Consider the following 13258-nt stretch of genomic DNA (forward strand, 5'->3'; position numbering starts at 1 on the left):
AAGGGGTGGGGTTCAAATGTGTATCAAGTAACCACGTCCACCCTTCTGGACAGCAGGAGCGAGAATCAATCTAGATTGATATCAGCACATTGACGAGGAGGATGAACAATTGTGGACTGAGAAAAACTATCTTTTTGTGCTACAAATAATAACAATAATAATAATGTGTGCACACCCATGTTCTTCTTTGCTATTTTTTATTTATTGCATTTGTATCCCACCTTTCCTCCAAGGTGCTCAAGGAGGCCTACAAACATGGTTCTCCCCTTCCCCATTTGATCCTCACAACAACCCTGTAAGGTAGGTTAGGCTGAGAGGCAGTGACTGGCCCAAAGTCACCCAGTGAGCTTCATAGCCGAGTGAGGATTTGAACCCTGCTCTCCCAGGTCCTAGTCTGACACTAACCACTATACCACACTGGCTCTTTATGTGACTTTATATGTGTTCTATGCGACTTTAGGACAGAATCTACCACTGAGCACCTAGCACGTGGCCGCCCCTAGGCTGTGGAACTCCCTTCCGAGTGAGGGGCGATCAGCTCCCTCCTTGCCGTCTTTCCGGCGACAAGTAAAGACTGTTTTATTTCAACGGGCATTTGGGATAGAGAACGGCCAGGATTAAGTGTCATAGGTTTGGTGATTACATGATATGATTTTATTATTTTAAATTGTCCGCTGTTTTTAACCTATATTTTATGGTTTTAATTTTTCTCATAGTTTAATTCTTTTTTAATAATATACTCTGTATGTTTTAATGGTGTTGTTTTTAGTTGTAAGCCGCTCTGAGTCCTATTGGAAAAAGGGCGGGGTAGAAATAAAGTTGTTTATTATTATTATTATTATTATTATTAATGGGTTGATGTTGGCATATGCGTGTGATATCTGTGTAGGTTCCTAACATGTTTTCTCAAGTCAAGATTAATCTATAAAGACCAGGGATAGGGAAACCTGCATCCCTTCAGTTGCAACTCCCATCATCTCTGACCATTGGGCATGCTGACTAAGGTTTCTGCTGCTGGTGTGTGTGTGACTTTCTGCCTCTTTTCTTTTAATGGCCACTTTGAACATGTGATTTGAAGAATGTTCATGGAACGTGTTTTCGGTGTCACCCGGGAAGCAGTTCCCACACAGCGGCCTAGAATTCCCCTTCCTCACCCACCCCCAAAAGATCTGATATTATAAGAAAGGTAGGGGTACAGAAACCTCTTTCAGCTCGAGGGCCGCATTCCCTTCAGAGCAACTTTCTGAGGGCCACTTGTCAATGGTGAGCGGGGACAGAGGCAAAAGGAGACAGCGTTGGACACAAATTTTACCTTTATACAGCAGTTTCTACACACAAACACGTGCATTTTCAGAGTTTAAGGAAGCGGAGTCGGTAAGGGGCATGGCCTGTGCAGAGGGGGTGTGGCTTGAGGGGGACTCTCAAGGGCCAGACAGGGAGGGCAGGAGGGCCGCATTTAGGCTGAAGGTCTACAAAGAAACACTGGGGGCAGGAACCTATCTTTAGCTGTTCAGGATGAGTATACTCCCCAAAATACATTTCATTCCCAGGACAGCCTGAGCTGCTTTTCAGGTTGTTGAGATCAAGCATGGGACTGGAAAGTCAGACTCCAATGGGAATTGCCTTTCATCCCCCCCCCCGGTACCCCCCCATACACACACACCCAGTCAGAGAGGAGCTGCCAATTGCAGGCGGAGAATGCCATCAAGATATTCATCAACAGTTCCTCTGGCCAAGAGTCATTTCCCATTAATAGACCTCTGGAATTCCTGTCCAAAAATAGACGTTTGTCTGCTGATAAGGGCCAGCTGGCGGCCCTCGCTCTTTGCAGTCAGAGCCTGGACAGAGAGCTCCGGCACAACTCTGGGAAGGAACATGACGGAACGCCAAGTCCCCTTCACTTTCCTCCGCAGCCCGAGCTGGGAACCTTTCCGGGACTGGTATCAGGGCAGCCGCCTCTTGGACCAGTCCTTCGGAATGCCGCTGATCCCGGAAGACTGGTACAAGTGGCCCATGGGGAGCACCAGCTGGCCAGGCTACATCCGCCCCCTGGCCAGCCAAAGCCATGAGCCGGTGGCCGCCAGCCCCGTCGTCACCTCGCCGACCGCCGACCCGGCCTACAGCAGGGCCCTGAGCCGTCAGCTCAGCAGTGGGATCTCCGAGATCCGGCAGACGTCAGAGAGCTGGAAAGTGGCCTTGGACGTCAACCATTTTGCACCCGAGGAGCTGGTGGTGAAAACCAAGGATGGGGTGGTGGAGATCACGGGTAAGTGCCTCCCCTCGAGAAAGGAATAGGTGACCTCAAGCCTAGGGGCCAAATGCGGCCCCCAGGCCTCTCAGGACTTCCCCCAGGCCACCCCCTTGTCTTATCCTGCTTTGTCCCTTGAGCAATTTCTGGACCTGGCTGGAACGGGTCCTTGAGCTCTGACAATGCCATCTTGTCCTTCCTGTCTCAGTCCAGCGGTGGTGGAGGGCAAGGGAAGGTCACAAATGGACCAGAAGAAAGCTCTAGGTTCGTGGAAATAAGAGAAAGCATCAGTTCCGCTTTGGAAATCAGGGCAGGTCATTTGAAACTCCAAAGTCTGGAGAGGAATTCCATTGCAGAGGATTGTGGGACGCACCCCTAGGCCTCCATAAACTACGTGTGCAACCCTAAAACATGGCCCTAAACTATTTTTATTATTTTTTAAAAATGTGTATCTTGCACTTTCCCCTAAAGGAGCCTAAGGCGGCAAGCACGTCGATACTGAAATGATACAATGAAAACTTTTAAAAACGGTTTAAAAAGAGCCTTCTGAAAACCTCCTAGAACCAACCACCTCCTCTCAAAGGAATAATTTCCGGGTGGTCAGGGACAGGGCTTTCAGCTCTCAAATGCCTTGGTAAACAGGAATGTTTTTACGTTTCTCCTGAAAGTTAATAATGATGGAGAGTCTCTGGACAGAAGGCATGCCACAAACAGGGTAACCACCACCAAGAAGGCCCTGTCACAGGTCACCGCGAACCAAGCAGTCCCCGGTGGCGGTCCAACCAACAGGGCCTCCCCTGCTGATTGTAAGGCCTGAGATGGTTGAAACTGGGGAAGGCACTCTTTTAGGTACCTGAGTCCCAAGTCATTTGTATACCAGTCCTTAACGATGCAATGGGCAGGTTTACTGGCCTCTGAGATCTTCCAGTTTTAGCTGATAAAACTATTTCTTTTCCTCCTGGCTGAGAATGTGAACCAAGGCCACATCCACACCACACATTTATTCCGCTTTAACAGTCATGCCTTCCTCCAAAGAATCCCTGGGAAGTGTAGCTTGTAAAGAGGGCTGAGAGGAGGCTCCCTATTCCCCTCAGAGAGCTGCAATTCCCAGGATTCTCTGGGAAGAGGTTGTTAAACCACTTGGAGAACTGTAGCTCTGCGAGGGGAATAGGGGGGTCTCCTAACAACTCTCAGCCCCCTTCACAAACTACACTTCCCAGGATCCTCTGGGGGAAGCCATGACGGTTTAAAGCGGAACAAAAGTGGAATAAATGTATGGTGTGAACGTGGCCTGTGTCAGGTTGGCAACCATATAATACACCGTCTGCATGACTGGCACCAGGTTTGTGGAGACCTTAAGTGAGGCGACCTCGGGGAGAAGGGCAGGCGATGGTGTGCAGCCCAGCGCTCTGAAGAGGAGTGTGCGGCAAAGCAGCCACAGCCGAGCTGACATCATTTTAATTTTCCCAGAATGCCTGTGGGCCCTCCGTTAGGGCCTAGAGGCATTCTGGGGGAATGAAGATGGAGGCTGCAACTACCATGCCTTTATTTATTTATTAAATTTCTATCCCACCTTTCCTCCAAGGGGCTCCGGGCGGTGTACAAACACGGTCCTCCCCTTCCTGATTTTATCCTCACAACAACCTTGTGAGGTAGGTTAGGCTGAGAGACAGTGACCGGGTGACACTTCTCTTTGGAGCCTTGAGCTGTTGAACAAACAAACATACATTTAAGGAGGTTGGCATCAGCAGCTGTGAGGTCCCCAGGTGCTAGCGCCAGGCCGGGTCCCCTGTGTGTGTGGCCAGCAATGGAAACAAGGTTGTAATCTGACTCCATCTTCCAAAGAGGTAGCCGCATGTCTTGTTACAAGGAAAAAGAAAGGGTATCATGACGCCTGAAAGGCTGGCGCATTCATTATGGCTTTTGTGGCGTAGAACCCACTTGAGAGCATACGGCCCAGTATTGTCTGTACTAAGGATGGAAAGGTCTGTCAGTTTGATTTCTCCCTTTTTCCAGTCTTAAATTCAGTTCTGCGGCCATTCCATTTTGTAGGTTTTTCCTTTTTTAAAAGAATCCTCAGGAAAATTGCTCAGCGTTTTCCCCTAACGCACACCTTTTTGAAGGCAGTTTTGACGGCTGTGCACATCTTTGCAAGCAATGCCTTGTGCGACGGTGCATTTTTGAACGTGGTTTTCACAAATACAGTCATTTTTTTTGCGCGCGCTTTCCCTTAACGCGGGCAGGCTTGCACATATTCTTCGGTTGGAGAACCGCCTCGTAAAACCTGGGCCGCTGAAAATTTCCAAAGGACAGCTACGTCGCAGTTCTCAGATTGTTTCAGAAAAGTGTGAATTCGATCAATTCGGCTTGAAACGCAAATCCCTCCCCCATCCCTCGCCTACTCTGACTGGCAGCAGCAGCTGCCCAGGGTTTCAGGCAGGCCCCTTTTCTCAGCTCTCCTTGGAGATGCCATCCGGGAGAGGGGTTAAACCCAGGCGCTTCTGCATGCAAAGCAGACAGCTCTACCGCCAAGCCACAGATTAGCGACGACTCCAGCTAAACACGAATCAGATGGCCCCACTTCCCCCCCCCCCTTGGCTCCTATCCTCCAATCCGATGGCTCAAAGAGAACAAAGCTTGGTGTGGTCAAAAGAGGCAGACAAAGGAACCACAGAGCTCGGGAGGTTCCTCTTTCCCTCCTCCTCCTCCTCTTCTTCCTCGTCTTCCTCCCCCCCCCCCCGGCCAGCTGGATCGCAGCTGGCACTTTGCATCCCTGATTAAAATCAATGAGATTGATCCAGTGCCAAGTTTGCCTTAGCGGGGAGGGCTGGTAGGTGGAGGAGGCCTCAGATCACAGCCTGTTCTCTAACCAAGTGCCAGGAGCCCGAACGCCCTTGGAGATCCCCTCTCCAAAATCTGGTGCCAGCCCATTCTGGATGTTGTGTACTTTCTCCGTGACCCAATGTCTGACCACCCCCCTGCCCCAAAATTTGGATGTGGGGGATGTGTATTCTCTCTCCATCCACCACCACCCCATGCACAGACTCTGTTTATACCACAGACTGGACTGATGGCTGTGGGATCTCTGCCCCCCCCTTCAATTTATCACCATCTGAAATATTCATGAATGTATACAGTCCACGGCTTAATGTGTGGCCACATAACTATGGCAACAAACGCAGCAGTACACAGGGTGGGGAGAGAAGCTCAGAAGAGAGAGTGACTCCGGTGGAGTTTCAATCTATTTTTTAAAAAGCAACGTTGGTAAAGGTTGGTTGGTTGGTTGGTTGGTTGATTTGCATTTTACACCCAGCTCTTTAGCCAAAAAAAGGGGGGGTCTCTCAGAGGGGCTTACAGGAGTTCAGTGCTAAGACAATCCCATCCCATAGGGTCATAATCTAAAAAAGACATGACACACGAGGAAAGAGGAACAGGAAGGAGGAGGGGAAAGCAAGCTCACCCACCGGTTCGTAAAGTTACAGCTGTCAAAGGTTGCAGCTGATATCTGTGGGGGTCCTGGCTGTCTTGCTCTTGATCAAGAGTACCCCGTCCTCTGAAGCATTCCCCACCCCCATCAGATCCAGGAGCAGAGCTGGTGACAATGACCAGACCAGGAGGGTAGGGCAGCTCTGTACAGTTCTTCCCTCCATCTTGATGACTTGATGGCAGTCAGAATCCTTACAGGAGGGGGCATGGAGACTCCTCCTCCCTCATCAATGTCAGTGGTTGCCAATCGACCAGAAATAAATGACCCCCAAATGCTCCTGTGCCTTAAAGCAGATTGACCTGCAGAAATCAGAAAACTGTAGCACTTCTTAACATGGAAATAAGCATCAGCATCTTGCTATTGTCTGAAGATCAAGTTAAAGGCAAATCAGCAGGGAATTATATATATATATAAATTGCTCTGTTTGGTCAGGAGCAAAGCAGAGGCACTGAAGGTCATGCTTTCTAGGGTAGAAGCCTCCCTCTGCTCCCCCAGCACAATGACATGATTTCTATGCAGGCATTCATTCACTTTAAGTATTAAATAACTGTTCATTTTAAACATTTGTCTCTCATCTTTAAAAGAATAAAAGGAGGGGGACCTAGGAAGCTATTTTCTATCAAGTCAGCCCATTCATCCATCTAGCTCAGGGTGGGGAACCTTTTATCGGCCCAGAGGCAAAAGTGGGCTCAGAACACAGAGAGGCAATGGCAATTGGGCCTTTGGGTGGATAGGGCATTCTCAGACATGTAAGTACTGACAACGAGACACAGAAAAAGAAATGTAAAGGCAGGCAGCACACAGGAGACCAGAACTAGGGATGTCTCCTGGTTTGCTCTGACAGAGGAGGGCAAAACTGACAGATTTGCCCCTCCCTGAAGGTAAGTGACAATCACAGAAAGGGAATTAAGGGCAATTAAGGGCAGACAGGCGAGGAAGAGCAAGGCCATGAAGGGTTTTGAAGGTGAGGATAAGGCCCCATGAGAATTTTGGAAATTCTGTTCATTAAACCAGAATTCAGAATACAGATTAGAGGGGGCAGTGGGAGGGGGAAAAGAATCTCTCACCCCTTATACCGATTGTTCCACGACAGTGTAATTTCCTCTTTCAGGCAAACACGAAGAAAGGCAGGACGATCATGGCTTCATTTCCAGATGTTTTACAAGGAAATACACGTAAGTAGCTGAATCCGTTGGTCTGGGAAAAGAAGGAATCGTGCAGTGGAGGCACGATTCTAGTAGGGCAAATGGGGCACTGCCCCACCAACCTCAGTCTTGATCCCTCCACGTCCAATCCTTCTCACTTGCAACCGGCCCGGGGGCAGGCCCTGGCTCTCAGCTTCTTCCTATGCTAGCTCTGTGTTGCTTTTGTAGAACTTATCAGGGAGGGGGACAGAACTAGCATTAGATGGCTCTGCCTCCCATTGGCCCTGGCTCCACCTCCTGTTGGGCTCCCTGCCTTCTGCCCCACCACTCCCAATCAGCACCAGCCACCACTGATTACTGCAGTGGAAAGCTCTCAATGGCCACATTCCAGTAGTAGGTGGGGGCAGACCCTTCACACATGCATGCATGCACACACAAACAGAGCTAATTCCCCATGGAAACAGTCATATATTTTATTTATTTATTTAATTTATTTATTAAATTTCTATACCGCCCCATAGCCGAAGCTCTCTGGGCGGTTCACAACAATTCTTAGTCACTTCACTAAAGGTTCACCTTCCTTCCCACCCACCCCCCGGCTTTGTTTTACAAAGTTTACTAAAAAAAAAAAAAAAAATCTCCATCACTGTTTGCCCTGACCGTGCAACAGACAATCCCAGCAGAAGAGTGGAAATAATGCCATTGCGCAGCATAATTAAAACCCCGGCCTTCAGAGTTTGGGGCTCCTGCTGGGAGGAAGGGCGGGAGATAAATCAAATCATATATAAATAAATAAATAAATAAATAAAATGCTGCCGCGTTCCAAAAACTGCTTGCATGCAATTGCAAAGTGCATGGACGACTCTTTGCATATTTGCAAGCGGTACAAGTCTGCGGAGACTTTCCCCCCCTTTGCTTTGATCTTCCTGAAGAGGCAAGGCCTGCTCTGGCAGACTTTGCACAACACAGAGTCGTACAATGGTAGAGTTGGAAGAGGCTTATAAGTCCAACCCCCTGCTCAGTGCAACATAAAGCATCCCTGAGAGGTGGCTGTCCAGCTGCCTCCTGAATGCCTTCAGGGTTGGAGAGCCCACCACCTCCCTCGTCACTGGTTCCATCGTCGTACTGCTCTAACGGTTAGGAAGTTTTTCCTGACGTTCAGCCGAAATCTGCCTTCCTGCAACTTGAGCCCATTATTCCGTGTCCTGCACTTTGGGACGATCGAGAAGAGATCCCGGCCATCCTCTGTGAGACAACCTTTCAAGTACTTGAAGAGTATTTATTTATTTATTAGATTTATTACTCGCCCATCTGGCTGGTTGTCCAGCCACTCTGGGCGACGTACAGAATAAAAACATACAAATACATTAACACATTAAAATCTCAAACAGTAGTAATAAAACCTAGCCCTCCTCAAAAGCCTGTCTGAAGAGCCAGGTCTTCAAGGCCCAGCAGAAGTGCATCACAGCAGGGGCATGGCGGAGATCGTTTGGGAGGGAATTCCACAGAGTGGGAGCCACAATTGAAAAAGCCCTCTCCCTTGTCCCTTTCCCCTCCTCACTGAACACTGGATGGTCGGGCGGTGACCCAGAAGGTCAGATTGCCTTGTGGGGCAAGGGCTCCCTGCCCCTCCAATAAAAAGGTCCTTCCTTGGATCGTCATGATTCCATCAGGAGTAGAAAGACAGAGGATGGAGCATGCAGGGCCATATTAGAAGCTGCAGAGTCAGAGCATTGGTCCATCTAGCTCAGTATCACCAACACTGACTGGCAGCAGCTCTCCTAAGTTTCAGGCAGAGAGTCTCTTCCAGCTCTGCCTAGAGTTGGGGGAGGAAGGAGTCTTCACTTGCATCCTGCCAGGATGGGGAAGGGTTGTCGCTCAGTGTCAGAGCACCATCTTTGGACACAAAAGGTCCCAGGTCCAAGCCCTGCCATCTCCAAGCAGGGCTGGAAGAAACTCCCTGTTTGCATATAATATGTATATTATATGAGAAATATTCATATTTTTAGTGGAACCCGGGTTGGGGGGGTTGTTTCTTGTCACAATTAAGGACCAAGATAAGAATTAGAAAAAGAATCTGTGCTGATGCTGAGATTTTCAGAAAATTCCATCCTTAAGTCTCACCCCTCCATTTTATCCTCGCAACAGCCCTGGAAGGTAGGTCAGGCTGAGAGTGAGTGACTGGCCCACAGTCACCCAATGAACTTCACGGCTAAGGAAGGATATGAACCTGGGTCTCCTTAGCCTGTGTCAGGCCTTCTAACCACTACACGATGGCGCCTCTCCTTGTCAAAATGGCAAGTTCCATCCAACACAATACCTGAAATTCAGAAAAACTCAAATCAGTCTTAAGAAGGATCCCAAAGGAAGTCTCGTTTTCTTTTTGCTTGCGAACAAAATCTGGATATCAACTAGGACACAGTATGTTGCAATGGCCACTAATTAGACAGCGTTAAAAATGAAGAAACAAATTCTTCAGAAGTCTGTTGACAATATGACAGCTAAACCTTGTAGCAATTGTGACTCAATGGAACCTTCATGTTCAGAGGCAGCCTACCACTGAATACCAGTTGCTGCTGGGGGAGGACAAATTGTGGGGAAGCCCCTTGCTTGTGGGCTCCCCAGAAGTATCAGGCTGAAAACACGACACTAGCTTAGATGAGCCTTTGGTCACATCCACTATCTAGTTGTAAATCCCAGAGCTTGGAAAGTTCACTTTTAAAAGGAACTAGTTCTAGTTCAAGTTCAACATGTCCAAAAAGGAACTAATTCCTGTTCATGTTCATCCCTTTACAAGACAAACTAGTTTGGTTCACGTTCATCCAAACAATCCTCGGCAATTTTATTTCCAGTGTTCAGAAAGTTCCAAGCTGAAGTATAAAATATGCATGAGACGTAAGAAAACATCACAACACAGTGGAATGTGAATTGTTTCATTTGTTTTCTCCAGCAATAATGAGCTTTATGCTTAAAGGCCTAAAGTGTCTAAAGAGTAAAGAGCACATGTAAGAGAATGAACCTGAAGATGAACTTTCCAAGACAATGAAAACCAAAACACAGCAACCCTTTGAAGTTTGTACTTCTCTGAATTTTGTGACGCAGTTCTCCAACCAAACAATGCTTACAAAATTGTATACATGTGGTTTTGACCTATAAAGCCTTGTGTGGCTCAGGACCCCAACGTGTCAAGGACCACCTCTTCCCTTATGAAAGGACCCAGACTCTGCAATTGTCATCTGAGGCCCTTCTTCACATGCACCCTCCGAGTGAGGTCTGAAAAGTGGCAACATGAGAACAGGCCTTTTCAGTGGTGGCCCCTGCTTGTGGAATGCTCTCCCCAGGGGTACATGCTTGATGCCATCTTTATTTTTAGGCACCAGGCAAAGGCTTTCTTCTTTATCCAGGCTTTTGGCCCTTCATTTGAAGGGCTCGACCATTTGTGGCCTCTTTTAGTGTGAGTGTTACAGATGGAATCCTCTCCTTTTTTATGTTTTATTTTTAAGCGTGGCCCCATAGTGGTGGTCAATGATCCAATTTCTTTTTCCTCCAGTATCTTTCAATTTTTCCAATCTCATCCATTTTTTTTGCTTTGAAGAAAATTATAAATATTATAATCACTATTTATTCACAAGTCTCCACTGATATCTATCTTTATTCTGAACTCTGTAATAATTGCCTGTCTACATTCCTTTTCAAGTGCACTGCAGAGCAGATTAAGGCAGATAATCAAGTCAGCGCCTTCCCCCCTGCTGCTTACAGTGAACACCTCATTCCCCTCTACTGCTTTCTGGCTGCCAGTTAGGATCAACACTTCAGTTAGGATTAACACTTCATAGACATCAGTGAAAGGCAATACACATTTGAAGAGCTCACATAGGAAGTAGATTGATCAAAGTATCACTCACACTGTCAATGATTTCAAATCGAATTTTTAAAAAAGAATTGGGGAAAAAATGAATCAGAAACCAAACGTGGAGCATTGCTACTTCAAAATTCTCTCTGCAAAGACAGAGAATATCAGAAATAATAATCAATCTGATGGCATATCCGATTATTGCAGAAACAGAGCCTATCACGTTTGTGTGTTTGGATCTGTGGAGATCTGTCTTTTATCTGTATAGAGCTATGTTTTTAGGTTTTTATGGGTTGTGTTTGTTTTAATTGGTTTTAATGAAAGTCGCTTTGGGTCACTAACGAATAAAAGAGCAACAACAACCACCTCTGAACAGGGCTTATGTTTTGTTAATTTTTTTGCAGGAAAGCAAAGGTACTGTAATTAATATCCTCATTTGGGTGCCTCATCTCATTCCACTCTTGCATCTCTCCGTTCCTTTCTACAGGGTGCCTTCCGGTATCGACCCTGCTGCTGTCCGGTCGTCCCTTTCGCCAGATGGCATGCTGACAGTGGAAGCTCCTTTGCCCAAGCCTGCCATTCAGTCTGCCGAAATCAAGATCCCCATCACCTATGAGGCTCATGCCCAAATCCCCCCGTCAGGGGCCAAGAAGCCTGAAGAGGCAACCAAGAAATAGTCACCGGGTGGAAATGTACAACTCGGGTATCAGAAAGGGTCAAACTCTCATATATTCCTTTTTGTGAAGAGACCCCCTGCAACCACTCCGCAAATAAAGCGTGTTGGGTTTTTTTAAAGCCATGTATGGTTTTTCATTTATTGGATTTCGGCTCATTGTCTCCTCTTTGCATTTGGGGCTATGTTGGGAGTCAGGTTTTGAATGTGGGCGCTGTTCGTGTGTGTGTGTATTGATATTAATATCGATATTTTGAAAGATGTCAATAATTGTAAAGGAAATAACAATAATGATAAAGAAAATATCAATATTTGGAAAGGAAGTATAGATAAAATTATCGTTCTTAATATCGATATTTTAGAGGCAGATTTCTTTTTTAGAAAATAGCCACAGAAAATCACTATATAAAAATCCGATCTGCAACAACAGGGAATAAGCAAATTAACAGTCTCTGTGATGGCGGGGCAGCAGTTGTGAGGCAGGCCTCTTGGACTCATTGCCAGGCAATAGCACAGGCTTCTGGGTAGCTGGAGAAAGAAAGTGTGTCTGATGAGAAACAGGTATGTATCATTGTATTTTATTTCATCTATTCTTTGATTTATATCCCACCCTTCCTCCCAGCAGGAGCCCAGGGTGGCAAACAAAAGCACTAAAAACACTTTAAAACATCATAAAAACAGACATTAAAAAACAGTAAAACAAAACAACTTTTGGTTGTACACCGCCCAGAAAGCTTGCTATGGGCGGTATAAAAATTGAATTAAATAATTAAATAAATAAAAAAATAAAACTTTTAAAAACATTTTTTTAAAAGCTCTGAATACATTTATTAAAAGGTTAAAAAACACATTGTTTTTTCTTTAAGGTTTAAAAGCATATTAAAAAGCAATTCCAACACAGAAGCAGACTGGGGTAAGGTCTCTACTTAAAAGGCTTGTTGAAAGAGGAAGGTCTTCAGTAGCAGACTGGGATAAGGTCTCTACTTAAAAGGCTTGTTGAAAGAGGTAAGCTCTTCAATAGGTGCCAAAAAGATAACAGAGATGGCGCCTATCTAATACTTAATGGGAGGGAGTTCCACAGGGTAGGTGCCACCACACTAAAGGTCTGTTTCCTATGTTGTGCAGAACGGACCTGTTGATAAGATGGTAACTGCAGGAGGCCCTCACCTGCAGAGCTCAGTGATCGACTGGATATATAAGGGGTAAGACGGTCTTTCAGGTATCCTGGTCCTGAGCTGTATAGGGCTTTGTACACCACAACTAGAACCTTGAACTTGGCCCTGTAGCAAATGGGCAGCCAGTGCAATTCTTTCAGCAGTGGGGTGACATGTTGGCGATACCCTGCCCCAGTGAGCAGTTGTGTCACTGCATTTTGCACCAGCTGCAGCTTCCGGCCCAACCTCAAGGGCAGCCCCACATAGAGCGCATTACAGTAATCCAGCCTGGAGGTTACCAGTGCGTGGACAACAGTGATCAGGCTATCCCGGTCCAGAAACGGCTGCAGCTGTCTTACCAGCCAAAGCTGGTAAAAGGCACTCCTAGCCACTGAGGTCACCTGGGCCTCTAGCGACAAAGAAATTAGTGTGCATGGCTTACAGTGCAATCCAATGCACAGCTACTCAGAAGGAAGCTTCATTGGGTTCAATGGGACTTACTCCCAAGTAAATGTGTACTGGATTGCAGCCTAATTTAGGTCCGCTAATTTCAATTACGGATGGAAACATCTGTCAACTTCGGTTCTCTCAGTTTCGCGTTGTTTCAGTCTTAAACTTAGATCTCTACATTTCAACATTTTAGTGTGATTTTTCTTTTTAAAAATCCTCATGAAAATTCTTCAGCCTTTTTGTGTGAA

The 13258-nt window shown here is 46.6% G+C and overlaps 1 protein-coding gene across 1 annotated transcript; it reads left to right on the plus strand.

The window, feature by feature from the left end:
- The first annotated feature begins 1809 nt into the window (after positions 1 to 1809).
- On the plus strand, positions 1810 to 11528 carry HSPB1 (heat shock protein family B (small) member 1). Its single transcript, XM_061605169.1, has 3 exons — positions 1810 to 2266; positions 6847 to 6910; positions 11221 to 11528. The coding sequence occupies exons 1-3, from the start codon at positions 1876 to 1878 to the stop codon at positions 11408 to 11410; spliced, it is 645 nt and encodes a 214-aa protein (XP_061461153.1). The 5' UTR covers positions 1810 to 1875; the 3' UTR covers positions 11411 to 11528.
- The last annotated feature ends 1730 nt before the right edge of the window (positions 11529 to 13258 follow it).

The sequence above is a fragment of the Rhineura floridana genome, chromosome 21 (genome assembly GCF_030035675.1).
Source record: "Rhineura floridana isolate rRhiFlo1 chromosome 21, rRhiFlo1.hap2, whole genome shotgun sequence".
Lineage (NCBI taxonomy): Eukaryota > Metazoa > Chordata > Lepidosauria > Squamata > Rhineuridae > Rhineura > Rhineura floridana.